The sequence below is a fragment of the Tamandua tetradactyla genome, chromosome 5 (genome assembly GCF_023851605.1).
Source record: "Tamandua tetradactyla isolate mTamTet1 chromosome 5, mTamTet1.pri, whole genome shotgun sequence".
Lineage (NCBI taxonomy): Eukaryota > Metazoa > Chordata > Mammalia > Pilosa > Myrmecophagidae > Tamandua > Tamandua tetradactyla.
In genome coordinates, this window is record NC_135331.1 from 85,815,648 (window position 1) to 85,836,662 (window position 21,015).

The 21,015-nt window shown below is 56.3% G+C and overlaps 1 protein-coding gene and 1 long non-coding RNA gene across 8 annotated transcripts; one reads left to right on the forward strand and one right to left on the reverse strand.

The window, feature by feature from the left end:
• The first annotated feature begins 4,010 nt into the window (after positions 1–4,010).
• On the forward strand, positions 4,011–20,904 carry DDR1 (discoidin domain receptor tyrosine kinase 1). Of its 7 annotated transcripts, XM_077161250.1 has the most exons (19): positions 4,021–4,056; positions 5,574–5,761; positions 10,041–10,173; positions 10,290–10,392; positions 10,592–10,820; positions 12,133–12,280; positions 12,511–12,610; positions 13,090–13,276; positions 13,400–13,646; positions 14,180–14,275; positions 14,369–14,520; positions 15,300–15,465; positions 16,142–16,252; positions 17,378–17,622; positions 17,796–17,923; positions 18,159–18,377; positions 18,850–19,084; positions 19,666–19,815; positions 19,923–20,904. In XM_077161250.1, the coding sequence occupies exons 3-19, from the start codon at positions 10,083–10,085 to the stop codon at positions 20,061–20,063; spliced, it is 2,748 nt and encodes a 915-aa protein (XP_077017365.1). In that variant the 5' UTR covers positions 4,021–4,056; positions 5,574–5,761; positions 10,041–10,082; the 3' UTR covers positions 20,064–20,904. The 7 variants fall into 7 exon arrangements, with proteins under 7 accessions (XP_077017364.1, XP_077017365.1, XP_077017361.1 ...); XM_077161249.1 differs by lacking the exon at positions 5,574–5,761 and having other exon boundaries at positions 4,011–4,056; XM_077161246.1 differs by lacking the exons at positions 4,021–4,056; positions 5,574–5,761 and adding an exon at positions 4,141–4,417.
• Positions 14,684–17,773, reverse strand: LOC143684359 (uncharacterized). Its single transcript, XR_013176002.1, has 4 exons — positions 17,662–17,773; positions 17,064–17,195; positions 16,465–16,912; positions 14,684–15,159 (listed from the first exon to the last, which is right to left on the reverse strand). It is a non-coding gene; the product is annotated as an uncharacterized LOC143684359 (long non-coding RNA).
• Positions 20,905–21,015: the final 111 nt, after the last annotated feature.

Here is a 21,015-nt window from a genome sequence, read left to right on the forward strand (position 1 = left end):
TGGCTCACAAAATCATCACATAGTTGTGTATTCATCACTATGATTATTTTTTAGAATATTTGCATCACTCCAGAAAAAGAAATAAAAAGAAAAAAACTCATACATACCATACCCCTTACCCCACCCTCTCATTGACTACTAGCATTTCCATCTACTCAATTTATTTTACCCCTTGTCCCTTCCTATTATTTATTTATTTATTTATTATCCATATTTTTTACTCATCTGTCCATACCCTGGATCAAAGGAACTTCAGACATGACTTTCACAATCACGCAGTCATATTGTAAATGTTGTATTTTTATACAATCGTCTTCAAGAATCAAGGTTACTGGAACACAGCTCTACAGTTTCAGGTACTTCCCTCCAGCCACCCCAATACACCATAAACTAAAAAGGGGATATATATACATAATGCACAAGAAAAAACTCTAGGATGACCTCTCAACTCTGTTTGAAATCTCTCAGCCACTGAAACTATATTTTGTCTCATCTCTCTCTTCCCTCTTTTGGTCAAGAAGGCTTTTTCAATCCCTTGATGCTGGTCCCAACTCATCCCAGGATATCTGTCCCACTTTGCCAGGGAGATTTACACCCCTGGGAGTCATGTCCCATGTAGGGGGGAGGGCAGTGAGTTCACATGCTGAGTTGACTTAGAGAGAGAGAGACCACTTCTGAGCAACAAAAGAGGTTCTCTGGGGGTGACTCCTACGCCTTACTTTTAGTAGGCTTAGCCTATCCTTTGCAGGAAAAAGAGAAACGACTTTTAAAATAACAAAATCTAATCCCGTCATTTCTCATCTCAAAACAGCAGGACTTCTCACCTTCAGAATAAGCCAAACTACCAGCAAGAGAGTCCACTACCTGCCTTTCTGGGCTTACTTGCCAGAAGAGAACCCCTTCTTACAGTCCCAACAGCATTTTCAAATAACCACACTCAGGTCTTCTTGCCCATCTTCCCTCGGCTTCCTCAGCCGGAAACGTCCTTCCCTCATCTCTGCAAATTCTTAGCCTGATTTAAGGCCTAGATCAAGCGCCAACTCTTCCTGAGTTCTCTGTCCTCAGGAGGACCTGGTCTGGCCCTTCCCCCCGCCCCCCACCCCCACAGCCTCTTCCAGCTCCTTCTCCAGTGCAATCCTGCACTTCTACCTGTCCCCCTCCTAGACTGGAAAGGGGCAGAGGGCAGGGAGTGGGTCATATTCCTCAATGAATCTTTCAAAGCTTTGACCATCACAGCCCCGCCCTAGACAAACCCTTAATAATAACTGTGGAATGAACTGGGGAGTGGAACTCAGAAGGCCTGAGAGACACATCAGAAAGCTACAGAGGGAGAGCATGCTGCAGGAGCTTGGAAGGTGGCTTCCATCCAATGGACCTGCACTTCGCAGATGTTGTGTCACTTCCTCATCCCAGCAGACCACCGGGGCAAGGATTATTATCTCTACATTACTAGGGAGGGCACTGGGACCCGGTACAACTCAGCCAAGATCTGCTAGATGGTGAGGGGCAATTTCAAACCTCACCTCTCAGATTGCAAGGCAGTGCCTTCTCCCCTCCCCATTTGGTCCTCTCATTCTTGTCACCTGCTCCTGAGAGGCATTTGGTCTCTGCCTCCATGCCTCACTCCCTCCAGACCTCATCAGAGTCACATTTGGCTTTGGGGAGCATATTTTTCCAGACCAAGAATTGGACTGCGTTGTCCAACGATGACATTTGTCCTTAAGTCAGAGTATGTTTGAAATCAGGCTTGTTCTTGAAAATGGGGGATGCCTTTCACGGAACCAAGCAGGTTGTCGCCCAAGGACCACCACCAGTTAGTTCTCATCTCTGTGCTCCCACTTTAAAGTGTGGCTGTCCCCCTCTGGTCTGGATTCTCTCTCCTCCTCAGGAGGGCCCCCCACTGCATAAGCGCTCAGCTGCAAAGTTGCTTTCTCCCCACTCTGCCGCCCTCCGTGTCCCTTTGTCTGGGGTCTCTTTGTCTGGGGTCTCCCTTTGGTTGGTTTCACAGTCCTCTGCTTCCCCTCCCTTTCTCCGGGCCAGGCTGCTCCCTCCCTCTCTGCGGGGGCTGAGGGGAGCGGGGCTGCGTTGTCATGGTCACGGTGAAGCCAGCCGCAGCTGGCCAGGGCAGCTGCTCCAGGGCACCCGGCCCGGACGGGCGGACAAAGCCAGGCAGCCTCGGCAGCCCCAGACCTGGAACTCCAAAGGTGTAAGGCTGGGGGGGGGCCCGGACCCGGGAGAACCTAGTGCTGGAGGTAAGAGGGAGGAAAGCAGAGCTGAGTTGGGAGGGCAGGCCTGGGCACGGGAGCTGGGCCCTCCCCTTGTGGGGAGGGGCCAGGCGGTCCGGCTGGAAGGAGAGTGGGAGGAGGGGAGCAGGCTGAGAGCGGGAAGGATGGGGAGCAGAGCTGGGGCAGGCTAGGATGGCCCCAAGGGGAGGGCTGGGACCTCTGCGTCCTGAACCACAGAAATGAGGTTTGACTAAGTCTCTGGGCCTCGGTCTTGCCTCCTCTGTTGCGCAGTTGTCCCCATAGCCCTTAGTTTCAGCCCTTGTGCCTCAACCTTCTGTTTCTTTCCCCAGTCTCTCAGTTTGACTCCAACGTCCTCTTCCCTCCCTTTGTCTTTGCTTCTCCTGCCCTGTGGTCTCTCTCCACCCCTCTCACTGCTCCTGTTTCCCACGGTCCTCTCCGAGGACCTCTGTCTGCTCTGCAGTTCACTCACCAGGGCCACACCTCAAGGCTCTCCCTTGAGTCCTGAAGTCTTCCCACCCTAGGTGGCCCCTGCCTCTATCCTCTTCCTCTTTACACCCAGTTTCCCTCAGCCTCGACCTCAGTCTATCTCCTGCCTCTCTCTGAGTTTGGTCACCACTATCCCCATCTGACCATAAGCCTCCCTCCTCCTTCTGGTCCCCTGTTTCTGCTCTCTCCCTTGCCCAGGCTCTCCACAGCTGAGCCCTGTCTCATGTTTCCCCTGGACCAATGTCATCTCTTTCTCCTCCTTCTACTCCTGGACCTCAGTTTCCCATATGTACTGGGAGCCACCAAGCTCTGACTCATGCCCGGGCCTTGTTCACTCTCACTGCACCCCCACCCCCTACCCTCAGCAGCTTCTCCCTCTCCCCAGCTGCTGACCCAGCCTGCTCCCTCCAGAGGCAGCTGCATCTCCAGGAAGGTAGCCTCTGGGGGCCCACCTGGGCCATCCTCCCTCTCACTGGTCCTGTGGGTTTCCTGCAGTGGCCCGGTGGTCTGCAGGCCGGAAGCCGCTCTCTCCTATGTGCCTCTCCTCACATTTTTTCAGCTGTTTCCCCTCCTCTCCTTCCCCGGGCCCCAGGAGGCCACTGACTGGAGAGGGAAGCCCTGGAGGGAAGCCCTGGAGGAGAAGGCATGGGGAAATGGGTAGAGGGTCCTTTTGGGGATTCAGGAAGACACGGGGGCCTCTAGGGGTGGGGAGGGGCCTCTAGGGGTGGGGAGTGATGCAGGACGTGGGATGGGCTCTGCAGGGGCACAGGCAGGTGGGTGGGTATTCTTGGTCTTTGGTGCTGCTCTGGGGGCCCCTGCATGGCTGGGATTTCCCTCCTTGGCCCCTGGGAATCTCAGCTCCGAGCCCACATTCCAGCCGGCTCCAGCCTCCTGTCCACTGTCACTTGACTCCGCAGGGTCCCAGCCCTGCATACTTCCCCACTCTTCCAGCCCTGGGTTGGGGCGAGGTGGGCATCACCCACTAGGAATTTCTCCTGGGGGAGTAGGGAGAGGGTGTTCAGGACTCTCTGGCTTCCTCCAGTCTCCCCAGCGGAACCTGCTGTCTGGCACCACCATGCCACCTGGCCCGGTCAGCGCCAGGCCTGGGGTTTAGAATGTCTCACTGGGGTGTGAGGGGCGCCTACTCCATTCCAGCTTAGCCCTGCCAGCCTGCCCCGGCCTCCCCAGAGTACAGCCCTGGTAGGAGGGACTGTGGTCTGCCCAGGTGAGGTTACTTGGGAAGCTGGGCTCCACCCCTCCCCCAGCTCCACCCCTGGCCCTGCCTCTCCAGGGCCCAGATTCCCCAGCGGCTGTCTCCGGAGGGGTGAGAACTCTGGGTGGGGAACCCTAGGGGTCCGGTGGGAGGGAAAGGCCGGACAAGGGACTTGTCTCAGTGACCACCGGGCTCTCTGCTCGCAGATGTCCCTTAACAGTCGGGGCGTCCTTGGGTTTATGTGTTCAACGTGGGAGTGTCCCTATGTGCCATGGCCTCTCCCAATGGCCAGCCTCTTCCTGGTGGTGTTGCTGTGTACTTATCTGGTCGGGACGTTGTGTTTCTTTCCTGGGACTGCTGTCTGGGACAGCACAAAGCTCATATCTGCTGGGAGGTATCAAGGGACAGAGCTCTCTACTGGATGGTGACATCGGCTAGTTGCCTGGCAGATGTGGGCCTGTGGAGAGAGAAGGTGCGGCCCCAGGGAGGGCTTAGGGTGCAATGCCTTCGCCCCACAAGCTCTGTCTTCATATCTCACCCCATTTGTTTGGTTTCTCTCTCTCATTTCATTTGTTGACCCTGTCTACTTGCACCCATCTTCTCTGGCTCCCTTCTTCCCTCTCCTGTCCACTGTGTCTGATTCCCATGGTGCCTCTATCCTCCCCCTCCCCACCTGGTCCCTTGGTGGAGGACTTCTAGCCAGTCCCTGCCAGGGACCAGACCCTCGGGTCCCCTCCAGGGCCAGAGCTGGCTACACCTGAGGAGTCTGGACAGAGGCTACCCTGAGAGGACAGAAATGCCCTGCAGAGAAGGGGAGAGGAACTGGAAGAGAGTGGGTGGGCAGTCCCAGGTTGGGGTGCAGGGCAGCAGATTGGTGGTGTGAAAAGAGTGGGTTCAGGGGGCCTGGCTGGCCACGTGAGCCCTGCACCCTTCCCCCCCCCCCCAAACTCCTGCTGCCACGCTGAGTCGGGCCTGTGAGAACCTGCTCCTTCTCCTGTTCCCTGGAGCTGCTCCCCTTTACCTTCCTCCCCAAGAACTGAGCCCAGAGAGAGGGAGAAGGGGGAGCAGGGGAGGGGAGCGATCTCCCTCCAGAGGCCTGAAGGTGCCCGGGCCTGGAGGTCCGGATCAGGGTTCAGTTCGGCCCCCTGGGGTCTCAGCTTTGATAGTTTTCATTTGTGGGGGACACTGGGGCGGGGACGGGGTGGTAGGCTCTGGTGGGAGGCGATGGGCAGGGAGCCGGCAGGAGGACACCGCGCTGAGAGGCTGGGCTGCCTGGGAGAGGGCGGGGGGCGGGGGGGAGGTGGGGAGGGACTGCAGCGCTGAGCAGGGGACCGCACGGTGGTTACCTGGGGAAGGCCGCGGCACGCGGGGGAATGCGGGGTGGGCGTGGCGGAGCGCAGAGGAGCGCGGGCCGCGAAGGCGGCGCCAGGCTTGGGAGCCGCGGGAACCAAGGTGGAAGGGAGGGCAGCGAGCCCGACGCGCCGCGAGAAGGCAGAGGGGAGGGAGCGGGGTGGGGGCGGCGAGGAGGAGGAGAAGGGGAGGGGGAACCGTGGCGGAGGTGGGGGGGGAGCTGGGGGGCGGCGCCTGGGCTCGAGCCGCCCCAGCCTTGGCTCCTCTCCCCGGAACAGGCCCCCCGACAGCTGCTCTTGGGAGCCGCCTCCCGACACCCGAGCCCCGCCGGCGCCTCCCGCTCCTGGCTCCCGGCTCCCGGCTCCCGGCTCCCTCCGCCTCCCCCAACCCCTCCCCTCGGCCCAGCCGCCGAGGAGGCCCCGCTCCCGGGGTCGGACGCCTGGGTCTGCGGGAAGAGCGATGAGAGGTAGGGGGAGCGGAGGGAGGACCCCGGCCGGGGCGCCGGGTAGCCAAGGCCGGAGGCCTGGGGCTCCTGGGGAGGCGGGATGTTTGGGGGCTGTCCTTGCTTGTTCAGCTTCTAAGTCTGTCCCTCCCGGCCTCCCCAACGCTCGGCTTGCTGTCTGAAAATGGGGAGGGGAGGAGCCTCCCGATCTCAGAGGAAGAGGGTGTTCCGGCATTGAGGAACCGACCCAGGACAGGTGCTCAGACTAGCCCCACTGAGGTAACCTCATCTGCCCCCTAGAGCACGGGGCCTGCCCTCCCTCCTGGCCAGGAGACAACTACTAAATGTGAAGCCCCCACTCCATGCACTCCCAGCTGGAAAGCCTGGCCTCAGCCCAGCAGAGAGAGGGACTTAACACCCCCGCAGCCCGTGATGGCCACTCAGCCTTGCTGGATGGTCATTTGCTTCTGCCATGAGCCGACCTCATCGCCCTACAGGCACCACCCTCAGCACTGGCCTCAGGGTCCCTCCCTACCTCACCAATTCCCCATCTCCCCCAGCTCCCCTGCTGGGTGGACATTCCTGCCCAGCTCTTCAGCCCCATCTGACATGTGCTTGGGGATGTAGGGGTGCCCAGATGAAGTGACGGAGGGGAGACAGGTGGAAGCAGACGTGTGCATGAAAGTGGAGAAATGGCTCTTCTTCCCCACAAGTTTCTGCCGGTTCTCTACCCCTTGGCTTTCCCCTGCTTGGTCAGCCTAGTGCACTGGGGGCAGGCCCCAGTTCTCATGGAATCTCTGCCCTATGGCCGCAAGAGCTCTGGGTGCCCCATTTCATGTTCACAGGTGTCTGAAGATGACTGTTCATTGAGCGGATGTGAAAGCACGTGGAAGTCTGGATGGCGTTGGGGTGTGTGTGAGAGTTTGTGAGCCCTGACTGGGAGTCTGTGTGTGTTATTGATTTATGTGTGTGTCACTTGCCAGTGTCCATCTCTGAGAGTCTCTTAGGGGTTGTCTGTGAGACACTGAGCGTTTGTGTGTGTGTGTGCGCGCGCGCGCGTGTTCACGCAAGCGTCTGGCCTCTCTGGAGCTACATTTAGCCTGAGTGTTTACAGCGGGCTCTGTGAGCGCCTGTGTCTGACCACGTGCATCTATACAGAGCTCTGTGGGTGTCTTGTCTGGTGTGGGGGGGTGGGGGTGGGAGAAAAGGGTGCAGGGCCTGCCTCTGGGTGTCCCAGCTGCTGGCCTGTAATTGGTTGCAGTGGGGTGGGGTGGGGCTTCGGGCCTGTCCTCCTGTGTCTGTTTAGACCCAGGGGAGGGAGATGGGGTGTTTGGGGGTGTTAGTAATGGATCGCCCCAGATGTCCCTGTGAGTTTCTCTGCTGGGCTCTGTGCCCTGGGTTTCTGAGCCTGTTCTGTTTACCTCTTGCTTTGTGTGTCTGGCCCCGTCTCCCCCTGCCTCCTGTCCTCTGCCTGTCTTTGTATCTCTGCCTGGAGCTCCTCTGGGCTCCGTCTGGCTCCGATGACTCATCTGGGATAGGCATGAAGGTTACTCAGGGGAACAAGGGCCCTGCTGTTCCCAAGAGAGGTGGGGGTGGAGGACAGCACCCAGGGATTCCGGGCCAGACGCCTGCGACCCCGGCAGCCTGTTCCCCTGTGTCAGGCCGACCCTGAGGGACCCGGTGTGCTGCCTTCTGGGTTTAGTTCTCCTCTGATAGCGGGGTGCCCCCAGCAAGGAAGCCATCCCCCTCAGCTGCTGCTTCAGAGCTGCGGGGTCTCAGCTGCCTCTTACATTCCTGCCCTAGAGCATTGTGGGAGCAGCTGGAGAAGGACAAAGGGATGGGGGAGTATCCCCCCCACTCCTCCTACCTCCTGGGGTGACCTGGCTTCCCAGTCTTTAGTTTCCAAGGCAACTCAGTCTCATTTTCAGCTTTAGGTTCTTCCTTCAGAGGCAGCCACTTTAAGACAGCGGGGGACCAGGTGGGGACAGGATGGCTGTGGGAGGGGAGGTTGTGCAGAGAGAGCTGCAGAGAGCTTTGGGCCTCTGATGGCAGAGGTGGGCTGGGGACTTGGGGGGGGGCGGGGAGAGAGTGGCACTCGAGGTCCCTGAGGATTCCAGGGCCTGGAGAACCTACTGCCAGCCTCCTGGACGGGGATAGGGCAGGACAGCTTTTCCTGGAGCTGGGGCTGGGCAGGGCAGATACCTGGGTTCATGATGCCAGTCAGAATGGTTTTTGGTGGGGTAAGCTGCTGGTGTCCCATTGAAGAACTGAGCCGGGATTCTCAAACTGTCACATGCACAGATCGCCCAGGAATCATATTAAAATGATTCTGATTTAGCAGTTCTAGGATAGGGCCTGAGAGTCTGCATTTCTCACTAGCTCCCAGGCACATCGCCAGGCCTCACAGGGCTGTGAAAAACAGTGAGACTAGAAGGCACCAGGGCCCGTACTTTTCTTAGTGCTCTGGGCTCCTAGGTGGGGAGGGGACGGGTTTGGCTGGTCCAAGCTCATCTGATGCTTAATTCTAGCTCCACAAGCAGTTGCCCAACCTTTCCTGGGACACCTTCATTTTAAAAATCCAAAAGGAGTTTCATATTCTTTTTCTTTTTCTTTTTTAAATACCACAAAAACACCAAACAAATGCAAACATTCTTATTTTGATCATTCCGTTCTAGATATATAATCAGTAATTCACAATATCATCACATAGTTGCATTTTCATCATCATGATCATTTCTTGGGACATTTACATCTATTCAGAAAAAGACATAAAACAAAAACAGAAAAAAATTTATATATACTATACACCTTACCCCTCCCTTTCATTGATCACTAGCATTTCGAACTAAATTTATTTTAACATTTGTTCCCCCATTAGAGTTTCATATTCTTTTATGTACCACCTCATTTTACATGAATGCACAAAGAAATGTTACCATGTATTACAGGCTTTTAGAAAAATAGTAGAACTAGTCCATCTTGTTCTTTTTATTTGAGTTTTCCTCCCTTCCCTACCATTCAAGTGAACTAATGTTATATTCTAATACACGTCCTCTCTAGACATCGGTACAAGTATAAATACACAGGGGTTTGTCTAGTCATTGTTTTCACACTTCTGTGACTTGCTTTTCATATTCAACAGTCGTACAAGTCCCACTAAGCCAGACATTTATTATTTAATGCTAATTGGTTATTTTTCATAATAGTCTACAAACTTTAGCTCTTTTCTCTTCCCCAGTTGGTTGCCTATAGCTCGCATTCATACAGTTCATGTTTTTGGGTCTTTACAAAAGGTACCCTAAAAAACATCTTTATATAGATGTTCTTTCTTCCTGGTGTGGCTTCTACACTCTTTTGGGTTAGATCACTAAACAGGGAGTACTGAGCTGAAGGGGATATATATTTTTAATAATGACAGATATTGCTTGATTGCTTAAGGGAATATATATTTTTAATAATGACAGATATTGCTTGATTGCTTAAGGGAATATATATTTTTAATAATGACAGATATTGCTTGATTGCTTAAGGGAATATATATTTTTAATAATGACAGATATTGCTTGATTGCTTAAGGGAATATATATTTTTAATAATGACAGATACTGCTTGATTGCTTTCCAAACAGATGATGAATAACACTATATTTCTGCCATCAAGCACATGTCCCTTGTTCATATAACCACGTATAGGTATTACAACCTTAAAAATATTTTGTCAATCTGATGGGTATAAAATAGTATCTCCTTGTTATTTAATTTGTATTTCCTTGACTCTAGTGAATTTGACTATTTAAGGAAAAGTGTTGGCGATTTGGCTGCGCTCTTCTATGAACTATCTATTGTGTTGTTAATATTTTTCTTGTTGATTTATAGGAGCCCATAGGATTTTATGACTGTTAACCCTTTTTCTGTCATCTGTGCTGTGAGCATTTTTTTTGTAGACCAGTCGCGTGTTTGCAGCCCTTGTTTATGGGGTATTTTGCTTTCTATGAGTCCTGCACTGATTGAGGGAATGGGGCTTTTAGGCAGTTATTTAATCATCTCTGCCCTGGTGATGTGTTAAATGTGCATAGTCACAGTATATGCTTTACATGATGACTGTGAAGGTTAAATCCTGGATTCATTCAAGGGTTCAGCCCAGTGTCTCGCTCATGGGAAGCATTTTAAAAGGGTAGCTGAGGTTGTTAAATGATGGCCGCCGGGGTCATTTTACTGCAATTTTCACCAATGCATTACATCGTCTATTATCCCTCTGACTGCCCCTTAACTCACCACTACCCCCCCCATTTCATCCCCTGCAGAGATGCTGGCCCCACCCCCATAGGCCCAAGGGATCAGGAGCTATGGAGCCAGGGGCCCTCTTGTATCTCCTGCTGCTGCCGCTGCTACTGGTGGCAACCGGAGATGCCGACATGAAGGGGCACTTTGACCCTGGTAAGGAGACTGGACCTTGGCCCGAGAAGGGTAGAGCTTGGTAGGCAGGGTGGGGAGGGAGGGGTGGGGGGGTGGGGGGGTGGGGCTTGACACTCGGGGCACCTGTGTCTGTCCAGCCAAGTGCCGCTACGCCCTGGGCATGCAGGACCGCACCATCGCTGACAGTGACATCTCCGCCTCCAGCTCCTGGTCAGACTCCACTGCTGCCCGCCACAGCAGGTACCCGTGCACCTGGGGCTGCCCCCTAGGAAGCTGTTGGGACTCCACCTGTCCTTCCAACCCCTCTGCCCCAGCCAAAAGGCATTGGAGGCTTTGCTCTTTGCCAGTGAAACCCCTGCCCTCCTGGGGGGATTTATCTACTAGAGACGAAGGCAGACTGAGGACCAGCTGTTCTCTGTGACCTCCTACCCCCTTCCAGGCTGGAGAGCAGCGATGGGGATGGGGCGTGGTGCCCAGCAGGGCCAGTGTTTCCCAAGGAGGAGGAGTACCTGCAGGTGGACCTGCGGCAGCTGCACCTTGTGGCTCTGGTGGGCACCCAGGGGCGCCACGCCGGGGGCCTGGGCAAGGAGTTCTCCCCTAGCTATCGCCTGCGTTATTCCCGGGATGGCCACCGTTGGATGATCTGGAAGGACCGCTGGGGCCAGGAGGTGAGGCTGGCAGGGGCAGAGCATCACCCAGTCACTGCCGACTCTCAATGCCCATCATCTCCAGCCTAAGTCTCTCCCCTGAGCTCCAGCCAGTATTGCAAACCTGACCAGCTTCTGGACCGCTCCACCTCGTTGTCTAACCAGTGTCTCAAACTTACCATTAACTCGACTGAACCTGATAATACCCCTGCCTCAATCTGCCCCTCCTCCAGCATTCTCCACTGGGAAAATACTACCGCCTTTTGCCTAGTTGCCTGGGCCATAAGCTAAGGTGAAATACTCAATTTTTCTTTTTCTCTCACTTCCTACATCCAAACCATCAGCAAGGCCCAACTGTTTGATCTCCGATGTTTCCTAGATCCTCCCACTTCTCACCAGTTCTCCATGTCTTAGGCCAAGCCCCCACCATCACAGCCTAGAAGACTGCAAGTTTCCAAACTGTTATCCTGTTTCTGCTCTTTCCCTATAGTGTCTAATCTGTACCTGCAAGCTACATACACCGCGCTTGTAAATGTAAAGCTGATTACGCCACACCTCACTCTAATCTCTTGCTGGCTTTTCAATCTACCAGAACAAGAGCTAAAGGCCTTCCCTGGCACAGGAGGCTTCTCCTGACGTGGCTATTGCTGCTTCTCTTCTCTCTGGTTCTCACCCTACCCTGGCTGCACTTGATTTAATTGCTGTCCTGGAACAAGCCAGAGCTCGTTCCCTCTGCCCCAAGCCATTTGCACTTGCTCTTTTCTCTGCCCAGGGAGCTCCACTGGCTAGCCCTCACTTCATGCAGCCCTTCCCCCGGCCACCTCTTCACAGCCCATTCTGATCTCTCTCCCTCCCTACACTGGTCCCTTACCCTGCCTCTACGCAGCCCTTTCTCCTGGGGGTGTGGGTGCAGGGCTGTGCCAGATAACCCCCCAAAACATGCCTAGCTCAGAGTGGGTGCTCAGCCAATGTCTGTTGAATGAACAAAGGGAATGGGGTGAACGCAGAGGGGCAAGCTGAAGCAGGGGTGCAGAGCTGTAAGGAAATGGGTAGAATCTAGGAAAAACAGGGACGACACTTTGAGCCAAATGGGTGGAGCAAGGCAAGCAGAGAGGGGAGAGCTGACAGTGGAGTTATGAGGACAGATCCGAGGGCTGAGAGAGGTGTCAGAAGTCTCCGTTGCAGGCCCTGATATTACAGATGCATGGCTGGGCCCCCCCAGCCCTGTGTGCAAGGGGCCCCCCTTCCCTGGGCCAGGGGACAGCTGGTTACTGGGAGTTTAGATCGCCCCTGGAGCCCTTCCCAGTCATCCATGCTCTTTCCTGGCCCGCAGGTGATCTCAGGCAACGAGGACCCTGGAGGAGTGGTGCTAAAGGACCTCGGGCCCCCCATGGTGGCCCGGCTGGTTCGCTTCTATCCCCGGGCTGACCGGGTCATGAGCGTCTGTCTGCGAGTGGAGCTCTATGGCTGCCTCTGGAGGGGTGAGGAGTTCAGCCCCCCGAGAATCCATATGCTGTTCTGGGGGTGGGCGGTGGGGAATGGGGAGAGAGTAACCCTGACCCTCTTTTACCTGTCGGGAGGCTGTTATTCCCAGCAAGGATGGGACTGCCCAGCATTGCCTCCTCCATGTCAGTGGGCCTCAGAGGGTGTGAGCAGGGGCCGGGGCATGGAAACTTCCCTCCTCTAACACTCTGCCTCCCATGCTGCCCAGATGGGCTCCTGTCTTACACGGCCCCCGTGGGGCAGACGATGTACCTGTCAGAGGCCGTGCACCTCAACGACTCCACCTATGATGGGCACACTGTTGGCGGGTGAGAGAAGAGACCCTTCAGGACCTGGACCTGGGGTGGGTGGGAGGGCTGAACTGGGGTGGGGGAGGTGGCCAGTTGTCTAGGCAGTGAGCTGGAAGGGCTGGGGACAGGGTGGCTAGATGGGACCTCAAGGGATCGAACCAGGAGTGGAGGAAAGTAGGGCCACCACCAGCCCCTATAACACCTTCATGCAAATTAAGACAAGGCACCCCTTCTCCAAGATAACATCTGTTGGCAGTGATGACAATAAACATGCACATCATAAACTGAATGACTCTCCTTAGAGGTGGCGCCTTTGTATAGTGTGCAACCTGCAAAGCACTCGTGATGGGCCTGGGGGCTGGGGAAGAGAGTGCATGAGGTTGGGGCAGGAGCTGGGGAGGAAGGGGACCAGCGGAGGGGGCCAGGCTGGCCGGAGCACTTGGATTGGTGACATCCCCTCCTTGCCCATCCTCTTTTCTCTGTCCCCATCCTCCCAGGCTGCAGTATGGGGGTCTGGGCCAGCTGGCGGACGGTGTGGTAGGGCTGGATGACTTCAGGAAGAGCCAGGAGCTGCGGGTCTGGCCTGGCTATGACTACGTGGGATGGAGCAACCACAGCTTCCCCAGCGGCTACGTGGGGATGGAATTTGAATTTGACAGGCTGAGGACCTTCCAGGCCATGGAGGTGAGTGGGTCTGGCTTACAGCAGGGGGTGCTCCGAGGCTAGGGTGGGTGCTGTGGGGTGCCTGCTGGGACCCTCCTGGTCTTGACCCTGTACCCTCCGTGCCCCCCACCATCTTCCCCACAGGTCCACTGCAACAACATGCACACGTTGGGAGCCCGCCTGCCTGGAGGGGTGGAGTGTCACTTCAAGCGGGGACCTGCCATGGCCTGGGAGGGGGAGCCCGTGCGCCATGCTCTGGGGGGCAGCTTGGGGGACCCCAGAGCCCGGGCTGTCTTGGTACCCTTGGGTGGCCGCGTAGGCCGCTTTCTGCAGTGCCGCTTCCTCTTTGCGGGGCCTTGGCTACTCCTCAGCGAAATTGCCTTCATCTCTGGTAAGCCCCTGGTCTACATCCAATCCTCACTCCTGGCGTGGCCAACTGATAGGATTTTCCCTCAGTCACCAGCTCCACCCGTCAGCCATGAGACTTACCAACCAAGGGTGCCCAAAATTATTTGGACCCCTCCTTTCCTTCCTCCTGCCTCCCACATATCTCTGTCTTTTCTTCATAAGCCCCTCACTCATGACTGGTCTTGAGTCAGTGTGAAAGTATTGATTGTGAAACTATTGAAACACTTCCGTAGTAGTTGGGAAATAGGCTCTTTTCCAAGCCTTAATACCCAGGGCCCTCCCCCCAGGAGGCTTCCACTTCCCCACCATCCAGCAACCAAAGGGTTCCCTTCGGTCACTGCAGGGACTCTGCAGGGGACCCTGTCCCCAACACCTGGTCCCTTGTTATAAATAGAGTGCTCACACCTGCCCTCCTTCCTTCACCCAACGACTCAGCACTCTAGGTCTCATGCAAGTACACCCCCTTTCGCCTCCTCCTCACCTGATCCCCTCCTTTCTTCTCTCCCTTCTCCCCAGATGTTGTGAATGACTCTTCTCCGGCTCTGGGGGGCACCTTGCCGCCAGCCCCCTGGTGGCCCCCAGGCCCCCCACCCACCAACTTCAGTAGCTTGGGTGAGCCGCCCCTGAGGCCTCCCCCCTTCGCCCTGGGCTACCCTGCCGCCGGTGGGAAGCCCCCTGGGTTTCTGACATTTCTGCCCCCACCAGAGCTGGAGCCCAGGGGCCAGCAGCCTGTGGCCAAGGCAGAGGGGAGCCCGAGCGCCATCCTGGTCGGCTGCCTGGTGGCCATCATCCTGCTTCTCCTGCTCATCATCGCCCTCATGCTGTGGCGGCTGCACTGGCGCCGGCTGCTCAGCAAGGTGGGCAGGGCCGGGGCAGCCTGGCGAGGACCCTGGCAGGATGGGGCCTGGGCCCCTGCAGGAATTAGGGTCCATCAGGGAACATGGGGCAAGTCAGATTAGTGAAGGGGACTTAGTACTGGGCCTACTTACAAAGGAGTGGGCAGGGCATACAGATATCACAGGGAGTAGTCACAGCAGAGCTCTCTCCATTACAGCGCCTGCCGGCATGAAAAGGCAGTTACTGGAATCTGGGAGTTGTGCATCTCTGGAGAGGGTGTCCTCAGAGAGCACGGGTGCAGGGATGCCGCTAGCCCAGTCCCCTTCCCAGGGAGGGACCAGGGAATAAGTAACCTGACTTCATTTTCTGCCTTCCTTTTAAACTCCTACTGGGGTTCCTCTCTGGCCAAACCCAGCCAAGAGCCTGTTGATGCAGTCCACGTTGGTCAGCCTTTTTGGGCAGAAGCAGGATGTAGAAAGGTAGAGAGTAGAGCTGGAGGGGCCGATGGAAGAAGTCTGGCATGCCCCACCCCACGTCTTCTGGGCCACAGTCCCGTGGTATGAAGGCTGATAATTACAGGTGGCTCAGATTTGGGTGGAGATCCCCTTGTGGGACATTGGACAAGTTACTCCAATGCCTTTGAACCTCAGTTTCTCTACCTGTAAAAATGACACTAATGGCTACAACTCTAGGACTGTTATGAGGACTCAAGGGGAAAACCTAAGTCCACACTTAATGCAGAGACCAGACGGGCGTGCTAAGCAGTGGTTGTGGTTGACACTCCCCATTCCCTGTCAAGGCTGAGCGTCGGGTGTTGGACGAAGAGCTGACGGTTCATCTCTCTGTCCCTGGGGACACCATCCTCATCAACAACCGCCCAGGCCCTCGAGAGCCACCCCCTTACCAGGAGCCCCGGCCTCGTGGGAACCCACCCCCCTCGGCTCCCACTGTCCCCAATGGCTCAGGTAAGTATTGCCTTGTTCCGTGCCTACCTCCGTCCTCTCTGTCTGCCTGTTCTCTTATTGTATGCCTTTCCCTCTCCTTTATTATTCCCTTTTCCTGTTCTCCTAGTTTCAACTCATTTTCCTTCTTGTTTCTGTACCCTGGTCACCTTCCATATTACTCTATGTTCTTGCCATATAGTCTACCTTGAGAATTGCCCATAACCCTCAGCAGTCTCATCCTGTCTCTGTGCCCTAGACATGCATCTGTCTCTCTTCTCTATTGGGCCCTCTCCTTGTGTCTCCCTGTTCCCTTTCCTTTCTCCCAGACTTGCCATGTCCATTCTATCCATCCCTCCATCCTTCCTTTAGTCATCTGCCCATTATCCCTCCATCATCCATCATTTACCTTTCATTACACATCATCCCTCCATCCTCTATCATCATTCCATCCATCCATCCATCCATCCATCCATCCATCCATCCATCCATCCATCCATCCATCCATCTGTCCAACCATCCATCCATCCGTCCATCTGTCCATCAGTCCATCACTCTCTTGGTCTTTGTTTTATCCTGTTTCTGTCTCTTAGCACTTTTTCCCCCATCAGCCACGGTCTTGCCCTATTTTGGGTCTCCCTGTCTGTCTAGCCTCGAGTCTCATCCCTTCCCCGTGTCTCCCCCCTCCTTCTCCCGACAGCGTTGCTGCTCTCCAATCCGGCCTACCGCCTCCTTCTGGCCACTTACGCCCGTCCCCCTCGAGTCCCGGGCCCCCCCACACCCGCCTGGGCCAAACCCACCAACACCCAGGGTAAGCCCCTCTGTCCCTGGGCTCTGCCAGGCTCCCCAGACCCTCACGGGGGCTGGCAAAAGTCCTCACACCTTGCACTCCCTCCTCTGCCCACTGTGGCCTCTCTGCTCTCCTGAGCTCCCGAGGAAGATGCTCTTGTGCCCTTAGCTCTCCTCTGCTGCTTCGTGTTCCTTTTTAAGGCCTCCCCTTGAGCTGAGGAGTTGAAAGCTTACTGGTTCTCGGCGCTGCTCCCCTCCTCCTTTTCCACCTCATTTCTTCAGCTCCCCAGAGCCAGAGAGGAGGTGGTTGTGGTGGCCGCAGGCTCTCCTGTAACCCCTCCTTTATTCTCCCCTCTCTCTAGAGCTGTGAGGAGGAGGGCCTCTCACTCTGGGCGCTTGCCCCTCCCCTCATGTGTCCTCTCTCTGCAGTCTCAGAGGTGAAGGCTCACGTCCCCATCCTTCCTGTCTGCTCCTCTCCTTGGTGTTGCCCTCTCGTTGTTGCTCCTCCCCGGGGCTGAGGGGACCGCTCTGCTTCTTCTCCTTCTGTCTGTAGATTCCTTGTTGTGAGGGCTCTGAGGAACTGTGACCCTTTCCCTCTCTCTGTGTGCCCTGTCTCTGCTTGTCTTCGAGCTTGGTGTGTTGGGACAGGGAGGGATGGGCAGCATGCCATAGAGGGGCCAGGCTGAAAGCAGAGGGTAGAACAAGCTAAGTGAAGGGGAAGGAGCTGGGGATGGGGAGGACAAGGGTTTGGAAAGTGGGGGGTAATTGGATGGCGTGGACCATCCTTCTTTCTGATAGTTGGTAGAGGAATTCCTCTTCCAGTGAACACTTACCTCATGGTCTCTTGGGCTGTGCTGGGAGAGCCCTAGAGAAAAAGACTTGATGGCATTCTTTGCTCAACTATTTCCACTGCTCCGAAACTACCCTCTGGAACAGCTGTCATCACCCCTGCCAGCATCTTCTCTCTGGGTTGAGGTTAAGGGGTGGAAGTCCAGGGAAGATAAGGGTTGCTGCAGACCCAGTCTCTGACCCTGCTGGGGGAGCACGGGGGCCTCTAAGGTGTTTGGGGTCTGGGGAACCATGGTTCTGGGGGGCTGCTGCGTGGTTGCTGATGCCTCGTTCTTTCTTCTTTCCCCTCACCCTGCAGCCTGCAGTGGGGACTATATGGAGCCCGAGAAGTCGGGCGCCCCGCTGCTGCCCCCACCTCCCCAGAACAGCGTCCCCCATTATGCCGAGGCTGACATTGTTACCCTGCAGGGTGTCACTGGGGGCAACACGTATGCTGTTCCCGCACTGCCCCCTGGGGTGGTCGGGGACGGGCCTCCCAGAGTGGATTTCCCCCGGTCGCGGCTCCGCTTCAAGGAGAAGCTTGGCGAGGGCCAGTTCGGCGAGGTAAGGAGGACTCCCACCCAGCCATGGACAGTGTCCGACCTGGCCAGGCCTCTGATGCCATGCCTGCACATCCCCCTTGGCCAGGAACCTCAGGCGGGTAGGGTGTTATCCCACTCGGCCCTCTGACCTTGGTGAACCTTGTGACCTCATAGCTAATGACCTTCTTTCTCCAGGTACACCTGTGTGAGGTAGAAAGCCCTCAAGATCTGGTCAGTCTGGATTTTCCCCTTCATGTGCGCAAGGGACACCCCTTGCTGGTAGCTGTCAAGATCCTACGGCCAGATGCCACCAAGAATGCCAGGTGTGTGCCAGGGATGGCATCTGGAAGTGGGGAGCATGCGGAGTGGGGAGCAGTCCAGAGGGGAATATGGTCACGATGACAGAGGGGTAGTGTCTGGGGAAGGAGGCCAGGTCTTGGGGGAGGAGGCTCACGGCCCAGACTGTGCTCTAACTAGTGGCAATGGGCTCACATGAGCAGGGGGTGAGGGGCACGTCGCCCTGCGGCCTTCCCTGCCACCTCCCTCCTGCTCCTCCAGAAATGACTTCCTGAAGGAGGTGAAGATCATGTCCAGGCTCAAGGACCCGAACATCATCCGCCTGCTGGGCGTGTGTGTGCAGGACGACCCTCTCTGCATGATCACTGACTACATGGAGAACGGTGACCTTAACCAGTTCCTCAGTGCCCACCAGCTGGAGGACAAGGCAGCTGAGGGGGCACCTGGGGATGGCGAGGCTGCCCAAGGGCCCACCATCAGGTAATCTGCTGACCCACTGCCGGGCCTTCCCTGACAGCTCCCCAAGGAGGTCTCCTCTCATCCTGCCCCAGTCTGTAGCGAAAAAGGGGACCGTGGGGTAGTGGGGGCCGGAGCAGACAGAGGTTCTAAGAGGAGCCTAGAATGAGGAACATGTGACCATGTTAATCCAGGAGTTTGAGGGACAGGCCGGGGATTACGATGGAAGAGGTGGTGAAGGGGTTTGGACCCTGCTACGGATTTCCCTTCTGCTCTTTCTCACCCTTGTTCCCTCTGAGACCAGACTGGGGAGTATATTAAAAGAGGGCTCCGGGAGGCGTAGGCAGGCCCCATGGGTATGCCATTTCCCCTTGGGAGCAGGTGCGACCTGGTGCCTGCAAGAGGAGGCCCCGTCCTACCCTCCATGGGAACCCGTGGAGTAGGAGGCGCCTGGGACTGCTCCCCGGTGACCCCCTGCTGTGGGCCCCGGCTGCAGCTACCCGGTGCTGTTGCATGTGGCGGCGCAGATCGCCTCAGGCATGCGCTACCTGGCCACGCTCAACTTCGTGCATCGGGACCTGGCCACGAGGAACTGCCTGGTTGGGGAAAATTTCACCATCAAAATTGCCGACTTCGGCATGAGCCGGAACCTCTATGCCGGGGACTATTACCGCGTGCAGGGCCGGGCGGTGCTGCCCATCCGCTGGATGGCCTGGGAGTGCATCCTCATGGTGAGCACCCCGGGAGGCTGGTGCAGGCGGGCAGAGGCAGGGGTCCTGCCTCTCCCAGCCCCATGGTCTCGCTCTGTCAGTCGCCTTCTCTGGACTCAGGTTTCCTTCTCTGTAAAATGAGGGTCTGGACTAATGAATGCTCTGGGAGGTTCCTCCTGGCTCAAGGGACTGGAGAAAGTGGGGAGCCATGGTGTGATGGGAGAAGGGTCCAGGAGCCAAAATGAAGGGGTGAAGTCATGGTGGCAGAGGGCATGAGAGAGGAAGACCAAGATAGAGGGGCTGGGTGGGAGGTAAAGGGGTAAGGATCAGAAAATGGAGGCAGGGTAGGGAGTTAGCATGGAGGAAGGAAGAGGTGGGCCAGGGCCCAGGAGAGAGGCCTAGAGCTTGAAGAAAGGAGGCAGAGCCCGAGAGAGAGGAGCAGGCTTGTTAAGGATGGTGGGCAGCTAAGGGGAGTGCTGATCCTACAGTGGGCAGGGGTTAAGGCTGGTAGGGGTCAGGGGGCAATGCAGTGCTGAGTGGATGTGATGGGTCTACGTTGGCTGATGGCCTTCTCTGCTTCTGTTGCCTTCTCCACGTGCCAGGGGAAGTTCACGACGGCAAGTGACGTGTGGGCCTTTGGGGTGACCCTGTGGGAGGTACTGATGCTCTGCCGGGCTCAGCCCTTTGGGCAGCTTACTGACGAGCAAGTCATCGAGAATGCGGGGGAATTCTTCCGGGACCAGGGCCGGCAGGTCAGAGGGGAGGGGAGGGAAGCTGGGGTGGGGGGAAAGCAGGAGAGGCAGAGCCTGCCATCTTGGGGACTAAAGAACATTTGCTCACCTGTCTTGCCACAACGCAGGTATACCTGTCCCGGCCTCCTGCCTGCCCCCTGGGCCTGTATGAGCTGATGCTTCAGTGCTGGAGCCGGGAGCCTGAGCAGCGGCCACCCTTTTCCCAGCTGCATCGGTTTCTGGCAGAGGATGTAGTCAACACAGTATGAATCCCAGCATTCAGCTGCACGCTCCTCAGGGGAAGCCAGCGGCCCTAAAACAGGAGGAGGCAACGGCACCCCACCCCATTACCCCTCCTGACCGTGAGAGAGGCAGTATGACCACAGGTGGGCTGGGCCTGCCCAGGGAGCTGCTGCCCTCCCTTCCCCGGACATGCTGTCATGCCTCCTTCCTGTCCCTCCTTCCATCTCCACCTCCTCTCCTAGAAGCCTTTGCCTCCCACCCAGCTGGCCCTGTGGATGGGATTCTCCTTGACCTTTTCTCTAGCTATTCCTTGGGGCAAATATAGGGCAGACACTGGACACGGCCCAAGGGGGTGCCTGGGCCCCACTGGACAACACTGTTTCCTAGAGAGATGGCTGTGGCCCCTAAGCCTCTCTCTCTTCCTGTCACACACTGGACACCACTGGCTGAGAATGTGTGGGGCAAGGAGGACAAGAAAAGGAGGAAGATGTTCCCTTGCGCCCACTTCTGGAATTGTCCTCTACATTGGCTTCTCCCTCCTCCCTCCCCTAAAACACTGGACCTGGGGCAATCCCTGCTCCCACCCCTCAACTATCCCTGCTTCCCACCTGCCCTGTTGGAGTTAGAATTTCTCTACGCCTGTATGTTTCTGTGGAATAAATACTGGGATTAGGGGGAGAGAGGGAGCAACGGCCCTGGGGACGGACATCTCTATAGTAGCTGCCACATTGGTTTTTCTATAATCACTTGGGGTTTGTACATTTTTGGGGGGAGAGACACAGATTTTTACACTAATATATGGACCTAGCTGAGGCAATTTTAATCCCCTGCGCTAGGCAGGTAATAATAAAGGTTGAGTTTTCCACAGCTGTGTGTTGGGTTTTTTGAGGTTTCAGTAAAACCTGCCTCCAGTACCCCTCACCCCCCTCAACCCATTTCCTTTGCTTCCCTCATCTCTTTTCCATCCCCTCCCCATCC

What these genes read in the sequence shown, in the direction of transcription:
- DDR1 (XM_077161246.1), top strand. Translation starts at nt 4,217, where the DNA reads ATGGCCTCTCCCAATGGCCAGCCTCTTCCTGGTGGTGTTGCTGTGTAC. An exon ending in CGAAATTGCCTTCATCTCTG is followed by an intron (nt 13,647 to 14,179) that starts GTAAGCCCCTGG and finishes CCTTCTCCCCAG; the next exon opens with ATGTTGTGAATGACTCTTCT. An exon ending in CACCAACTTCAGTAGCTTGG is followed by an intron (nt 14,276 to 14,368) that starts GTGAGCCGCCCC and finishes TGCCCCCACCAG; the next exon opens with AGCTGGAGCCCAGGGGCCAG.